The following is a 17,496-nucleotide window of genomic DNA, read 5'->3' on the forward strand; positions in this document are numbered from 1 at the left end:
ACACGTTTATTCTCATAAACATATAAATCGCCATTGTAAATCGTATAGACGTAGACATATTCTGATAAGCAATTGAATAGCTTATGAGGTCGCATGTAGTGAGGTCGCATACATAAAGGTTTATTCTCATAAACATGTGAACCGCCAGTGAGGTCGTATAATGTCCCCAATCCATCACCAACACTAACGGATGGCGAAAATTTCATATATAGATGGGATTTCTGTGTTAGAAAAACAATTTTGACATAATGATTCGATTGGGTGACAACTTGCACCTGACAGCTTTCCTATTTACTTGTTGCGTAGATTATAACTTCAACAAGCCACTTGTCACCACGAGTTGTCACTGCAAGCGATAATGAACTTTTTGCGAAATTTAGGATTGCTAAATTCTGATTGTATCAAGAACAAGTTTAGCACTGGTCAAGCTAACGCACTCAAAAGGTGAATTTAGCATAAAAATCCTGGGTAGTTCATGAAGCTCAAACTTTCTGTACTGGGGCTCAGGCATATAAATCAGACTCGACATCATATCAGTTATTTTATCAAAAGAAGCACAATGGCGCTGCCTAAGTAAGAACGATGTTGCACAATGTACTATTTATTTTTTGGTTGTTTGTTTTTAGACAAGGGCACTTCGTATAGAAAGAATTGTCGTAGAAAATTCAAAGGGGGTTTATTTGATTGGAAATTGAGAGGGCTAGTGCTCTTTTAAAAGTCGAGAGTGATTGGAGGGAAAGTAGCCCCTTCACACACCCATCATTTCCCCAGACACATCTGATCAAAATTTCGAAACAGCAATTTTATTCAAAGTAGTCCAAAGATCATATAACAAGGCTTTTGTAGTTGAAGACATCCCTCCGCAGCCTGGGGGAAAGTATGCCATTGGGGCATTTAAGCTTTATATGGAAGGAATGGTTGTATAGACTTTAGATGAAACTCATTTGACTCAAAATCGGAAGATCTAGTTCCATTTTAAGAGTAGAAAGTAATGGAGGGCAACTACCCCCCCCCCCCAAATACTCCCTTTTTCACCAAACACATCTATTTGAAATTGTGAGATAACCATTTTATTCAAAATAGTCCAAAGAAGATGTAATAATGCTTCCAGGAATGTTAAAAACCCCCAGAGCCCAGGAGCAAGGGTTGCAAGTAATGCGTTCGAGGCATATAGGATTTCTATGGAATGAGTGATCGAACAAACTTCAGATGTGGGTCATTTTACTTGAATTTGAAGCTTCAATACCCCTAATAAGATTAAAAAGTGATTTGAGAGTAACCACGCCCCCCCCCCTCATCTCCACATCCATCATTTCCCCAAACACATCCAATCAAAAATTTTGAGAGGGCAGTTTTGTTCAGCTTAGTTTAAGAGCCGGAGATTGTGTCTTTGAGGATGACAACGCCCTAGAGCTCTCAGGGTAAGGGTTGTAAGTTATGCCCTAGGGGTATATATGGTTTTAATAGAAAAGATGGTCGCACATACTTCGGAGAGGGCTCATTAGATACTTCGGAGAGGGATCATTAGATCCTTTTTAAGAGTCAAAGTGATCAGAAGATAGTGCCCCCCCCCCCTACACGTTGTTTTTCCCGAAGAGCATCCAATAGAAATTTTGAGGTAGCTATTTTATTCAAAATACCCCAAAGATAATACAAAAAGTTTTTTGGGCTGGTATGAACCGTAAGAGTCTGGGGGCAAGGGTCATAAGTTATGCCCTGGGCGAATTCAAAGTTTTTATGAAAGGGATGGTTGTATAAACTTTAGAGGTGGCTCATTTGGCCGAAAATTGGAAGTTCTAGTTCCCTTCTAAGAGTCAAAATTGATGTTGGACAGCTAGACCCACCCCCAACTATCCCTCCTTTTCGCTAAATACATCTGTTTGAAATTGTGAGATAACCATTTGGTTCAAAATAGAAGAAAAAACGACATAACAATGCCGCTAGCATATACATAATTTGTACTGTACTTAAAAAAACACGAATGATTTATTCCTTAAAATCTTAATAATTGTTTATTTATTAAAGTTACAAAAGGAAAAACATTAAAAAAAAAAAAATCAGTAAAGTGCAAATTGTGTTCTGGCCTTGAGAAGGCATAGGGGTTATGAGCCCTACTCAGGTTAAATTCTGCTCATTTTGAGTGTGACTCGGCTATTTTTTATGATTTGTGGTTGTTTCGGGTTTAATTGTGTTTTATTGACGCTGATTTGTGGAAGTTTTACGCTTGGTAGATTATATGATTCTATTTTTGCTCATTTTTGGTTTAATGGACTTCTTTAATTTTCTTTGAACAACTTATTTCATGGGAAAAGTTTTTTGATTAATTAATAAAATAAAAAAGAAATTCATCTAATTTTTCTCCTTGGAACATTTCAAAGGTTCTCGGGGCATAGCCAAAGTAGATGTATTGAAGTGAGTGGTACAGCGCAAAATTGCCTGCCAGTGTGCCCGCAACAGAGAGCTTGACCCTGCAATAGTTCTTTGCAGTACCTCTTAAAAGTTGTATTTGTGAATACTCCCCCCCCCCTTGAATGAACATTCAATGAAACTTTTTGTGTATTAGCGATTTTGCTTTTTCTTAACGTCCAAATGGTACACTTGGTCCATTGTTGTGGTCCATAGTCAATATTTTGAGTACTTTTGCACATTATAAACATCTGTCTTTTTAACGTCTAAATAATCTACCATTTGTTATTTTTTTCAAACGAAGCGGAATTTAATCAATATAACAGTTTTGCCAATTGCTCCTCACATAGTTTCTAAACAGGTCCATAATTAGAACATTTTAGTACATTATACATTTAGGCTTTCTAACGTCCAAATGTACCATTTATTTGGTCAATTGTCATTCGGTCACTCACAATTCAATCAATATACCTGTTTGGTCAATTGCTCCTCACACAGTTTGTACAGGGTGTAAAACTTTCGTGCCAGTGTAATATTTTCCAGGAAACCACATGCTGCTAATTTAACACGAATAATAATCTGTCTATCTGGCACCATCATGGAAACTTGACGAAACTGTTTTTTCAAGTTTTCTGGTAATCGTTGTCGTCCGGCGTAACCCGGATTCTGTAAAAAAAAAAAACGATCAGCTATAAACATTTTCTCTGTTGTCACGCCTAAAAGTCAGGTGTGACAAGTTCTCAGTTCTGAGGTAATCATTAAAAACAGCTTACTAATGTCTCCTAAAGGAAGAATCAGCTGGAGAGTGTAGCCTTTTTCGTTTAGTGTTCCCTTTCCAGAAGGCTTAGCATATAATATTCGGCAGTTACATTAGAAGGGCGAAATTTTTATATACAACATTTGGAAAGTGACGACATTTAAGTTCCGAGCAAAAGTTATCAGTAAGAAGATGTAAACGGGAACTAAAAACGAATTATCCGCCATCTAGAGTTGTTATTCCTGTGCAAAAATAATATAATGGCATAGTTAGTAGAAAAAAAATACAAAAGACCATTGTACATAATAACAACTGACAACTGGCAAAAAAGAATTTTCTTTAATAACAAACCATGTTTTTTGAGTATTTACAATTCAATTGGGTGAACCAAATTCACTTTTAATACAGGTTTAACCATGTTTAGTTTTTAATATTTAATACAAGACTTCAAAGACAGAATATATGGAGATTAATCGTACATTTGGGCTTATACAATATTTTCAGAAAAAAACTCTGATTGCTTCATTTTTCAACCAAATAAAATTTTGTCAATTATGAGTCCTTATATCTGTACATTTCTGGAAGTAAACTTTGATTTTTAAATCGATTAATCAAGTTTTGTTAATCAAAATTTTATAATCACAAATTTGCCAAATTTATCAAAAGATTATGATTAAAATATTAATAAAATCAAAATACTACATCGATCAGTCGAATACTAAGGATTCAAATGATAAATCTGAGCTGAAACTTCAAAAATTTTGGGAAATGTCATGGCATTACATCAATCAGCTAAACATAAGGATTTTGTCAAATTTCTTGATATGGACAAAGAAATCTTTTCTCGAAAACTTTTCTCGAAAAAATGTTCATGACCTACTTCAGGAATTTCAGGAATAATCTTGTGATTTTTGGCATTATGAAACACCAAAATTCACCAGCGGAATTTTTCATTTAATAACGTTCAAATAGTTCTCTTTGTTTTAAAAATCTTCAACGGCTTATCAATAAAAGACTATTATAAATAATACTACTAACAGCTCATCCCATCACCAAGTTGCCTGAGGCCAACACTGATGAGTAAGCTCCTCCTCCACTGCATTTGTTCAGAGCTTCACTTTTCATTGTCTCCCTAGAAGGTTCTAGTTCCTATCAATCTTTTCTTACCACATCTCCCCACTTCCTTCCAGGACATTCTGTAGTGGTAACATGGCGTAATGTTAGGCAGCCTGCCATCTTTCGTCTCGGAAACATAACCTGAACATCTAATCTATCTTTAATTACAAACCTATAGGTAATTTTCATTTCTGTAAATTTGGTTATTTGTAATACAGTTATTCATTCAAATCTCTAAAACTAATGTTAGAAAATCCCCTTTGAAACTTCTAGCACATCGTCCTAAACACTTCGATGTAACCACATTTCATACTTGTACTTTACCACTGTCATTATTTCTAATGGCTTTATCATCCTATTTTTAACTCTAAGACACATCCTTCTTTTCTCCGACCAAGCTAAGTTATAACCGACAATTTTCTAGTAACCGAGCATCACATCTTTATCCCCATTTCTTCTATTTTAAGTGAGTTAGTCTTCATAGTTTTAATTTTCAGACCTATTGTCATAAAAGTTAATTCACATTTTTCTTTATCTTTGACATCACCTATGTAGTCTAATTCTAGGAGAGTTGCGCATTCCCATCTTATACAATTAGCATTTTCCAGATAAAACGAAGCTGTGTTTCTTGATGAAATACGCTTATGCCACCAGGTCATTATTTTTGCTTAATCCTTATTTTTTTGAATTTTTTTCGAAATATATTCGAATTGTATTGTTTTGCTTATTTTGCAAAGACTCTAGCAACTCAATTGGTGTACATTAGTGGATAATCCAGTAATTTGATAAGATTGTATTCATTACCATGGTAAGAAAAATACCAAATTCAGGATTCATATCAACCGTGTCACCATCCGTAAAGATGAACTGATTTCGTTTCTCTCGCTTGCAAGCCAGAACTGTGGCAACCTGTTGGGCAGCTACAGATAAGACTGGCAGTTCAATTCTATTGAACTCGTCGAAACAGCCCCAGGCTCCTGACTGGGCAAGTCCTATAAAAATATGTTAAATTATTTACAAGCAAAGAAAAGACGGCTGCAAGGAAAAACAGCTTGACCTTGTTATTAATAGACATAACTTCAACCTTAATTTAAGGGGGATAACTTATTTACGGAAAAAAGTAACAAATTAAATTTAGAAAAAGCATAAAATATATTATGAAATTTAATCTAAAGGCTGGGTAATGAAACGCATGAAATATAAAATTTATTTGTTATATTTGCCTTTGAAAAAAAAATATTAAATCTAGATTTTCAACAAAAATGTTTCCAACAAATAAATCACCAAAAACTAAGATTGCAGTTATTTTCACTTATTTTATCCAGTTATTTCAATTTTTTTTTACAAATAAGGGTCTTTATATTTCTTGTGTCTACTGGTGTTCTCTATTTTGCCCTTGCTAAATCTGAGGATCTCTTCTTTTTAAGGGACTTTCAAACATGAAGACTAGTCTACACCAAAATAAACAGCAATTCCTTTTCTCCCGTTGTGCATTATTTATTTCTTTCGCTTTAATTAAGAAAAATCTGTTTTATACTGTATAAATACCCTTTTTCAAATATTGGCCTAGAGGACAGTAGAAACTGTGGTATTTTGTTCAGTCATTCATTTGGTCTTTAAACAGTCATTCTTTAAGTCATTTGATCATTGACTTATTTATATCTTTTGCTCTAATTAAGAAAAAAATCCGTTACATACCGCATAAATAGCCTATTTTTTAAATATAGGCCTGTAAACTATGGTATTCTTCCGTGGCAATCACAATTAGAAAATTGAAAATTTGGTAAAATAGAAAATTGATATAATAATGCTCTTAAAAAATACAAAGCTGTGTTTAGGGACAGTTGTCTTTCAATAAGTTCAGCAATGGGTCTTTGGTCAGTCATTCATTTGGTCTTCGGTCATTCATTCATTTGGTACTTGGTCAGTCAATCATTTAGTCTTAGGTAAGTCATACTTTTGGTCTTTGGTCAGTCATTGATTTGGTCTTTGGCCAGTCATTTATTTGGTCAGTCATAATTTCTTAATTTTCCATGCATTTTGACTATTTTTGGATTTTTTTTTTTATATTTCTTTTCTTATTTTTTAACAAAAAATAAATTATTTTTTTACAAACAAAAAACAGTACATCTTCCGAAACTTTATTCAAAATTAGCGATATAATCCTTTTGTTTAAAAGAAGCACAGTTGCACAGAAAAAAAGACTTTCAATCTGTGTTATAAAGCTTAAAGTTGGCCAGTGTCTGCTACAACACCATCTTCCATTTATACCACCAATTTTTTAGACTCTTTGCATATTTTTGAAGGATAAAACCATAAGGATTTTTGTTCTGTATGATTGAAAAAGCAAACTAGCTCAGTTGGCCCCAAAACATCCCCCATCCTTCCCCAAATCAGCTTTGAAGTAAAAACACAGGCATGTTACATATTGTTTGAACCTGAATAACGAAAAGACTTCAAACAGCATAATCGGAGGGACAGAGTGATCCAATTACCACTCCCGCCCTCCACGTTAGCGTTTTAGAAAAAAAGGTATCTATATGTCGTGTCTGGCTTGAAGCGCAATCACGGAGGAATTTTAAGCCTATATTACTAAAGGCATAAAGTGGGACATTGGCCCCTTTTATATTCTCAACTATTGTAACTTCAAATGTAAAAGATTCCAAAATCTACTCTTACAAAAATATCTCATGCCACGGTAGCAAGGAAAATATGCTTTCAGTAGCTTTCAAATGATCAGGCATATCAAACAGCAAAATCAATAAAAAAAAATAAATAAAATAAAAATAGAAAAAGATCCGCTAAAAAATAGCCAACTAATTCTAATAAATTTACAGCTAACTGAATTACAGATAACTGAAGCAGTATAACCTGTTAATTAAGTCCTACTGAAGTAGTTCTCCCCAGTCAGCTGCACGAGAGTTGGCAACCCTGTATTCAGGAATGGTCATTAGTAAGTGCCGCAAGGGACGAAACAAAGACCTTTTTGAGTATTGTCATTTATTGTGTTGAGTTTATTGTACAATGTGATTGGCAATTACTTGTAATATAAGGTGATATTGCTCTGTAAAATTCTGGTCTATTATATTGGCCAGCAGTCGGGAAATAAAGCATTCATCTAGTTTCAGACATGAGTAGCACATCATCAAGCAACTGATAACACCACAAACCTTGCATCGACTTGCTTGACTTAAGTCCCGCCCAATCTTTGAGGTCGTCTTGGGGCCTCTTTTTTCGTAATAACGTGGATATGTATTTTGTACGCCTCACGGTCTTCTGCTAGGTGAATAGGCTCGGGCCTAACCTTGAGGACGAGAGCAGTAATTTGGCCTTCAAAGATGATTTTGGGAGACAAAAAAGACTCATCCGTTTTATGTGACGAGTCACCAAAGTTGCTTGAGTTGGATATTGGACTGTTGATAAAATATTCAGACGCTTAAGGGGTTAGATGTTCGAGATTTGATCAAGGTAGGTAATACCAGCAATGTGCTGGTATTATTTTTTTTTAATTTTAAAATTTTAGAAAGTTGGTTTTATTATTTTAGAATCGAGAGTATAATAATTTAATAACTTCAACCAACCTTTAGTTGATATAAACCGCTAGTTTAGTAGAAAGAGTTCAATAACCAAAGAAAAATTTTAGAAGCACCTTGGTAATTACCATAAAAATTACTAGTAATATTTTAATCACCAAAGAATTTTATAAATTAATTTTTTTTTTTGCGTTTTAGTGTATACTTAATTTTTTTTTTAAGAATTTAAGAATTTAGAATATAGTAGTTTAATTTCAATTATTATATAAAAATTATGGTATTGGTTTAAAAAAAGGTTTCAAAAGAAAATCTGTAGTTCTGAATATACCTTTGAAAATTCGACCAAGTCCCCGAAAATCCATTTGATCAGAGCAATTAAAAACAACAACATATTTCCCGAGTATCTTGCCCATGTCCTTTGTTGTTTCTGTCTTTCCAGTTCCAGCTGGGCCTGCGGGACAGCCTCCCAAGCACATGTTCAAAGCCTGAAAAATCAATTGTTATTTTTTTCTATATATACAGCTTATTATCAAAACAGCCTGGTTAGATCTAAAACCTCATTGCTACAGATCTAAGTAAAAAACGTTTACTTCTACCAAATGTCAATCTGATGATGAATCAATTTGGGCTTCGAAATATATGATACTTTTACTCAAAACGTCCAAATACTTAAAAATCCGTCAATATTTTTTGCCTTATCTACATGTTCTTTGAGATTTCACTAAATTGCTCACTTTGGGAGAAGGAGGGAAAGGAGAAAGAGGGAGGTTGAAAGGTTTCATATAGTGATCAGTTCCCATATAAAACACGCTCCAAATGTTGTAATCCAACAAGAATTCATCCAAGATTCACTCCTTGAAGCTGACTTTCATTTGTTTTGGTGCGCATCAGGTGCGCTTGAATCAGGTGCGTTTCCCAGGAGAAGTTAAATCCAATGGACAAAAGGCCAATCTCACTTGGCCGACCTCGTCTGAAAAATAAATAATGAACAACATGGTCCTTAGAATATGTCTGTCAATGATTTTGCAATTGGTCTCTGTATTTAATTAAAGAAATAAAATAAGCTTTTTCAACTGAAAGTAAGGAGTAATATTAAAAATAAAAACGACCAGAAATTATTCCGCATATGAAGGAGTTGCCCCCTGTTCAATACCCTGCTCTTTGCGCTAAAGTTTGTAGCACTTTTAAAAGAAACTTCATATTCTAATTAAACTACCCTTGTGTTTCAGGAGTCATTCTAAAAAAAATGGGACAAACTTTTCAAACTTTAGCGTAAAGAGCAAGGTATTAAAGAGGGGGAAACTCTTTCACATACGAGATCATTTCTGTTCGGTTTGAATTTTAATATTGGTCCATACTTTCAGTTAAAAAAATTACTTTTTATTTAATTTCTAATCGTTTTTCAAATAATGCCGCTAAGTCTAGCGCACTCTCCATGAAATATTCTTTCCTCTCACGGGAAAAAAAACTCTCCATAAAATGTGCATCCTATGTAAAAAACAACACCTCCATATAATTACTTCCGGACAATCCCATTCCCACTGAAAATCCCCTCCCCGTAAAATGTTTTGCAAAAGATTGAATCTGAACAATTCTCCTTAGCCTACTTTCATTTGAAAATGATTTTAAGACTTCCATGGTAAGTACTTCCCGGAAAACCAAACACGCTGAAAATTTTCTTCCGCCGATTCCCTTGGAACATCCCCGCAATTAAAATTGAATTACACAAAGAGAAAGTAAGACAAATAAAAAAGATTGAGTATAGGAATCCTGTAAAATCCCCCCAGTGTTAAATTCCCCCTGGAAAGTTCCCTACTCACTCAAAATCATCCCCGCGGAAACCCACCCCACGCACAAAATCCCCTCCCCAACAAAAAAAGGTCTGTGTACGTCCCTATAAGAAATAATATACGTAAACAATGAGCAAGTTTCATCTTACAAACCTATCTCCAGGCGCTGGGGGGGGTGAGGGTTGTGTTATTTCCAAAGGTATAGTCAACTATGCTGAACAAATGCTGAACAAATTTTTCAACTATGATGAACAAATTAGCTATCTCAAAATTTGGATCGAACGATTTCGGGGGAAAAGGAGGTGTCAGAGAGGGTGGACTAGTTACCCTCCAATCTTTCTGATCATTCAAAAATGCGCTGGAACTTTCGATGTCCGTTCAAATATACCCTCTCCCGTTGTTCTAGGACCATTGGTTCAGTACGGTCATCCCTGGAAAAAAAAATGAACACACATCCTTGATCTTTCTACTAACAAAAAATACAAAATTTCTTATCTTTTCAGACAAGACCTTGAAACCTTCACAGTAAGGATTTCAGATATGCTGAGTCTGGTGGCGTAAATTTCACTAAGATTCTTTTTCTTTTGGGGGGAAGGGGTGTTTCCCCTTTTTTTGAAAGTAAGGCAAATTTTCTCAGGCTCGTTGTCTTTTATGGATAACACTAAGCTTGATGAATTATATATATTTTGAACCAAACAGTTCGTGGTAACGAACTGTAAGTATGAAGTGGTCCGACTCAATAGTAACCAAAACTCTAAACAACGGAATATTGATATCAATAGATATATCAAACGAATCAACTTTTTATGCTGATTCCAAATAGATAAGATTCATAAAGTTTAGTGCTACCAATAAAAAGTTACGATTCTAAGAAAATGTGCCTGATTCTTTAAATAGGGGAATTTCCATTAGGGGAAACAACTCCTAAAATACATGAAACCTTAATAAAATGGCACCTTGAGAAGTCTCACACTCCTATACACAAGAATGTAGAATTTTGCTATTTTGCCAGAAGACAGATCCTGAATGCGCGTTTATTTTACTTTTTCCCAGGGCTGATTGTATTGAAATAATGGTCCTAGAAGATCGGAAGAGAATGAATTGGAACGGAAATTAAAGTACCTCTGATTGGGTGGATTTCCATAGGGAAATAGTCCTCGGGGAGAGCAATATCTGGGGGGAGGGAGCTGAATTTGAACTTTCCAGTGGAAATTTACACTGGGAAATTTGACAGATATTCTATACGAAATTATTTTTAATTATCTTTGCACTAAATTCAATTTTGCAATTGGTGATGTTCCAGGGAAGATATTTTAGGGCTATTTTCGCGTGTTTTGATATCCGGAAAAATTTTCACGGAAGGGGGCATTTCTGGAGTGATTGAGAAAGCCATGAATGATTGAAGTATTTTTCAAATAAAGCATGCTAATGAGATCTTTTCATGCTGAACCGTCCTCAAGAAATTTAAAGGTAGGGGAGGGGAGGGCTAAGTTGGATGAAATATCCATGGAGGGGTTTCCCGTAATATGAGGGGGGCAAAATTCATGGAGGATGAGCCAGGTACACCTGCATTATTAGAAAAACGGTCAGAGATCAAATAAAAAAGAATATTGAATTGAATTGAATTTATTTATAACCCGATATAATACACATGAAAAACGGAGTATAATGTGAATAAAAGAAAAGAGGAAAAAGAAAAAGAAAATTACCTAAAAAACTAAACAAAAAACTTTGCAACACTTCACCTTATTTAAAACACTTAAAACATATAAAAGCAAAACATTCACTGAATCATGGAAATCATTTAAAAACAAATAGAAATTATTCCATGTATGAAGGGTTGCCCCCTCCTTAATACCTTTTTACGCTTGAGTTTGACTGTTTGTCCATTTTTTAAGATTAGCTCCTGAAAAATAAAGGCCCTTTAATTAGAATAGGAAGCTTTCTTTTTTGAAATACTAGAAACTTTAGCATAACAAGCAAGGTATTGAGGAGGGTGGCAATCCTTCATATACAGAGTAATATTTGTTCGTTTTGAGTTTTAATGTTGCTTCTTGTTTTCAGTAAAAAAAAAAAATTTTTTCGTATTTAATCAACATATTAAGTCGATTCTTTTGATATATTCATTGAAATAAAAATTCTGTTTTTTAGAGTTTCGGTTACTATTGAGCCATTTCGCTCTTTACTTACAGTCCGTTACCACGAACTGTTTCATTTTCAAAGGTACTATTCTATATGTAACCAAAAACTCTGAAACAAAATATACTAGGATGTCAATGTTTTCAAAGACAAGCCCAATTTATAGCAGTCTATCAAAGGTAGGCTACTATTTGAATTCGTATGTCTGTCAAAAGGATAACAAGTCTTAGTATCTTATTGTTAACTTTACTATTTTGCGTAAGAAAAATTCTCTGAAGACTAATTTACTATGGTAACATTATTTTCAAAGTCAATGCAAATTCAGAGATAAATTAATGTTTGTTTAGATAGACTCCTAGAGAAGTGGCACATACGGAATACGGGCGTCAGGTGGGAATTTCTTTTGTTTGTCTAAATTATTCATATCAATGTAAAAAATCAATCTGCAAGCAAGCCGAACAGCACTCAAAATTAAAATATACTCAAGAAAAAGGACCGTCCTAGTTTAATCAAAACTATTTCTTGGGTGTTATGCATTAAATATGCATTAATAGAAGTAGGTATGATTTACCTGGGCTAATGTAATGTAGCATCTGTCGGTCAAAGGTGTTACTACTAATCTCTCTGTACAGCCAAGAAATTCATTTTGGTACGAAAAATGAACATCTGTAAGGGCAATCCAGGTCTTGTCTATATTTGCTTTGAAATAGAAACGAAATTGCTTGATCCATTCAAAGTCCCCAACAGACCGAACATTAGTACGGCACTAGAAATAATTAATTCCTAAATAACATTTTAATAAAAAGCAAGAAAAAGAAAATACATTCTGGAAAATTACTATGGAAATGGAAACTAGAGTCTTCCTTCTTGCCATTGGTTTTACACTTATGTTTTATTGGTTGTATTTCCAATAAAGATGCCAATTAGAGGAAGAATTTTTTTAATACATCCTAATCACGGAATGTTTAAAATATTAAATTTCTCCAAATTTCTTGACAATTCTTGTTGAAACTGTCAAATAGTTTCTTTTTTTGTTACCCCTCCCACCAAAAAGAAAATATTGCGCGCGTGCTAAGCATAAATAATGTTTTAAATCGTTTCATAAATTGTTTTTGACTGTATTTTTTATGGTATAAGTTCAATGTTAAATTATTGATGCAACTCGCTATTAGTTTTTGGCACTTTTTTTTACCAACAAGGACTAATTCATATATCTCATGTGATGCAAGAGTCACATATGGGTCCAGTAATGGGCCCAGCCACAAGAAACTTGAAATGCCGAACAATTTCATTTAATAACTTTCTAAGTTTTCGAGGAAGTGAAGGCTCTTTGAAAATCCAGTTAATGGGATCCCTCAATATCCATATCTGTGCCAATCAACACCTGGAACTAATCTTCTATTTTACATTCAGAATGTATCCTCAACAAAAGCAGTGCTACCACCCCCTTAACATTTCTACTGAACACAGATTTAGTATAGATTTTGTTTTGATTAAAAAAAAGTTTTTCACTTAAAATTTAAGACACGAAAAATAAGCTAGTTGAAAAAATATAAGAGATTTTTGACAAATTTGTGAAAATCTTATGTTTTTGAATTTTAGAGAGGACAGAAGCTTCAAACACCCTCCTCCAGAGCACACGTTTTCGAGGTAAACTTAGGCGTATTTTAATTAATTTTATCTTGTTAACTCAATTATGACTTTAATTTTCAAGTTTTTTTTTTAATACAGCATCTTACGTATATCCACATAGTCAAACATAAATATTGTTAACCGAGATTCCTGGAATGGCTTGCCTATGATTGTTCGTAATAGTTATTATTTTGCAAGCAACACCTGTACTACTACTGCAAAACGCTAATCGCTGCATTAGGCCAATTGAGGTCAACACACATTCAGATAATCCTCGTTGACCAAAGGACAAAGTTTTACTTACATTCAAATCCTTTTTATGACGTATTCCCCCAAAAATGACAAGGTCACACTTATAGTTTTGCCCTGGATGGCTGGCAAAAAGTATTTTTGTTTCCCGAAACCATAATATTTCATCCATAAAACGCGAGCTAATCTTCTTAACCATCTACAAAATTTCTTAATTTGGAAATACTTCCAGCCGTTTTTCTGCATATCGATTTAAAATCCCAAGAATTTCAAAAATGGGTTACATTCTCTAGAAACATAATGTAAACAGTATGTCATAAAGGTTTCACTCATCTTCCTTCAGAATGTTAGGTTGTATACAATAATTGCCTTCGAAGGGCCTCCTCTACTCACAAAATGTGTAAACAACGGATTCTATGGCAAGTCTCGAATATCAAAATTATCAAATATCCTAATGTCAGCTATAAAACTGCCATTTTGACATTTTAGATATCAAATACAGAATTCTAGCAATGCCATTTTTAAGAACTTGCTCCATTTTTTAGCCATAACTGTGTCACCAAAACTTCAAAATATTTGCTTTAAGATGCAGTATTTTTTTCCATTTAAAATGTTCAACTGATAATCATTGAGGGAAAGAGACACAAACAAAAGGGGGAGAGTCCAATTATCTCGAATTTCAGGCAATTCTTTTACTATTGGCTACACAAAATTATCCATGAGTACATACCTATCAAGAGACACCAACATGATATCACATTGTTAGTAGATTAATATATAATTGAAGTAGGTGTTTTGGATATCTGTCGGTACTGTTCTTTCAACTAAAACCCAGCGTTTCTTGGTGGGTGTAGACGTGTTGTTGAAAAAGAAAACAAATGAGAGTTGATGGGAAAAAATATTGGGTTTAATAGAACAAAACTTCATTTTTGTAAAAGTTTTAGTTTTTCATTTTGTGGTAAGGATTTAGGTACGAAACTAGAAAAAGGAGTTTTTTATTTTGGTAAAAAAAAATTCAAAAAATTTGTAGGTTTTCATATAGGGCAAATGAGTTAGAGGGAGAAAAAAATATAGTAGGTCATAGTGGCTATTGAAACCAAAGGTAATATATTTGATAACGGTAGAAGGTTCTTCTTATTGGGATTTTAGATGGGTAGTTAAAGGTTAGAAACGTTAGAATTGTGAAAAGATATGGTGAAAGTCTCATAGATCATGTTAGAAATATATGAAGGCAATTTATTTTCTATGCATGCAAAGGAAGAAGAAAGAGGAAAGGAGTTACATCCACGATATCTCAGGATAGACCAAATACCCCTGGATAAAAGAAACAAAATAAGAAGAATTTTAAAATATTCATTAGACAAGGATTTTGTATATTTTTCAATATTATAGAATCTATTTATTAAAAAAACAAGTAAGTTCTAAAAAATAATGAGATTGCTGGAATACTATAGTTCATATCTGAACTAAAAACTTATAATCCCGAACAAACTCAAGGATACTTACTAAATAATCAAAAATGTCCCTTTGGTGTACATGCAGTGTGATGAAAGTTTCGTATTTTGTACGATCTAGTGGACTGAGCTTTCTAGTTGTTTGCTCAATTAATAGGTTTAGCATTTCCAAGAATTTCGTATTTGTTTCAGCCATTATCTTTCGGTCATGCTTTGCATGGGAAAGGGCAATCTCTGCTTCTCGAGTCCATAGCATCTGAAGACCAAGAATGCCAACCTAAGAATGAGTATCAAAGAGTAGAAAAAAAGCAAAAAAAAACCACAATGGTTAACGAAGAAACTTGATGAAACAAAACAAATATTTCGGGAGGGTAACTGCTTCCCATCTTCAGCAATATTAGGGAAAGTCTCAAAGAACCAAGTCCATATTTTCCGAGAGAAAATGCGAACGATATAGATCAGATAAAATGTAAAGACAAAAAGAGAACACACAGGCAAAAATGAAATAAAAACCCAAAGTGAAAGAATTGAAAAACCTAACAACACAGAAAAATCTATGACAAATAAAGTTAAATGAATTAAAAAAATAAAACCAAAAAACAAGCTCAAAAAGCTAACCACTCAACCAAAATTCAACGATTAACAACAAATAATGTTCTTACAAAGTAGCTAAACAAGTGACTAAAATTATTTCAAATGAAATAAAATGACTAAGCGCAGAACTATGTCAGGCTTGTCTAATTTTAAGTAAAGCTTATTTAACGCGGAATCTTTCAGATTTCATATCATTTTATGAATTTAGAGGTGATACCGAATTTGTTTTTGGGATGAATAGATCTTACAAATTTTCGTCTGAGATAACCAAAATATGCGTCTCTTATTTTAAAATCAACGGTATCCCTATTAAGAGCCAAATCTAAAAATGGAAACAAATTTGGAGAAATGTGAGTCGCTGAATAATTGAAATATAAAATAGCAGTAGTATAGGATCTATCTGTACAAGCAGAGCCCTATACCGATGTGCTACAGGAGCTGCTAGTCCCTCGTATTCATCTAAAAATTTATAAGGAAACTCTTAGGATTTTTTGGTAACAATATATTCTCAATGAAACCATTAAATTGATACAAGTGGGCCCATGGTGTTATCGCCGTTTCCGTTTGATAAGGGAATTTCTCGAACCATTATTATCTGAGTTTCGTTTGCCAAGTATGTTATTCAATAATTGAAGTGAGTTGAAGTGAAATGTTGTCTCATAAGCAAATTATTGATATGGATTCTAATATACAATTGGTAGATACCTTTTTGTATTATAATGGTAAAAAGCCGATTATTGACTGTTGATAATTGATTATGACTACAACCGGCCAGGTATAATTACTGTAATGTAATGGCCCTGAGCGCATCAGTTTTCTATTATCGGGCTTGCGCATGATTTTGGGTCACCACATTCCCAACCACGGCCTAATGCGCAACACCATGGATAAAATGACCCCCTTCCCCCACAACCAATCTTTTAATTTATTTTAACTTTTTTCCGTGTCTTAAAATTGCATTAAAGTTCTTAGAAATATATTCTAAGGAAATCATTGTACTGTTTCTGGGACGCTGACCAAGTGATGTTAAGTGTCACAAAATCAATAACAAGTTATTTGCTCAATCGATATTCTCAATTGGAGTTGGATTGTTGGTAAATGCTACCAGTGATTTGTTTCCAGGCACCTTTTTTAGCATCATTCCAAAAACAAGCTAACTGATTTCCAGTAATTTCGACAATTTCACGAATGATGCGTTATCTGATATTGCTTAATCATTCATGTTGTCGATGAAACATTACAATGAATACAAGCGGACTCATATCATGATTTCTAAGAATTTCTTAGCATGTTTCCGGGAATTTCAAAAATGTTATGTTATCTGGTATTGCGTAATCATTCGTGTTCTCAACGAAACAATACAATGACTGAAAGTGGCCCAAATCCTGATTTCTGAGAATTCCTTGGTAATTTTCCAAGAATTTCAAGAACGATACTTTATCTGGTATTAAGTTATTATAAATTTTGTCGATGAAACAATACAATGCGATATATGAGAGCCCCCACATCTGGTCTTTTGAGACAACAACTTAGCAAAATATATTCTTAGCTTCTAAGCAGTTTTCTATTGATTTTATGAAATTTTTGTCTAATTTATGAACCGAACGCAAGACCCTTATTTCCTATGGCAAAAGATTCATACGTTAATCGACTGAGCTAACAAGTGATTGATGAAATTATGCTCTTAAAAATGTATTCTAAACAATCAATGTATTGTTTCTGGGACGCTGGGCAACTGGCGTTAAGCGTCTTTAAATCGTGACAAGGCACTTGCACAATCGATTTCTATTTTGGATATATGGTAAATAAAATATGTGATTTTTTCC

The 17,496-nt window shown here is 33.9% G+C and overlaps 1 protein-coding gene across 1 annotated transcript in view; it reads right to left on the reverse strand.

Annotated features, from left to right (window-relative positions):
• The window catches only part of LOC136035996 (dynein axonemal heavy chain 5-like), a 261,598-nt gene that overhangs the window by 166,041 nt on the left and 78,061 nt on the right, over nucleotides 1–17,496 (reverse strand). Inside the window, exons 12-16 of the mRNA XM_065717914.1 lie at nucleotides 15,129–15,353; nucleotides 12,313–12,507; nucleotides 8,141–8,297; nucleotides 5,084–5,271; nucleotides 2,878–3,072 (exon numbers count right to left, since the gene is read on the reverse strand). Coding sequence (XP_065573986.1) covers nucleotides 2,878–3,072; nucleotides 5,084–5,271; nucleotides 8,141–8,297; nucleotides 12,313–12,507; nucleotides 15,129–15,353 — 960 coding nt within the window. The remainder of the gene's footprint in view (nucleotides 1–2,877; nucleotides 3,073–5,083; nucleotides 5,272–8,140; nucleotides 8,298–12,312; nucleotides 12,508–15,128; nucleotides 15,354–17,496) is intronic.

This window comes from Artemia franciscana, chromosome 15, assembly GCF_032884065.1.
Source record: "Artemia franciscana chromosome 15, ASM3288406v1, whole genome shotgun sequence".
In the NCBI taxonomy this organism is placed as follows: Eukaryota; Metazoa; Arthropoda; class Branchiopoda; order Anostraca; family Artemiidae; genus Artemia; species Artemia franciscana.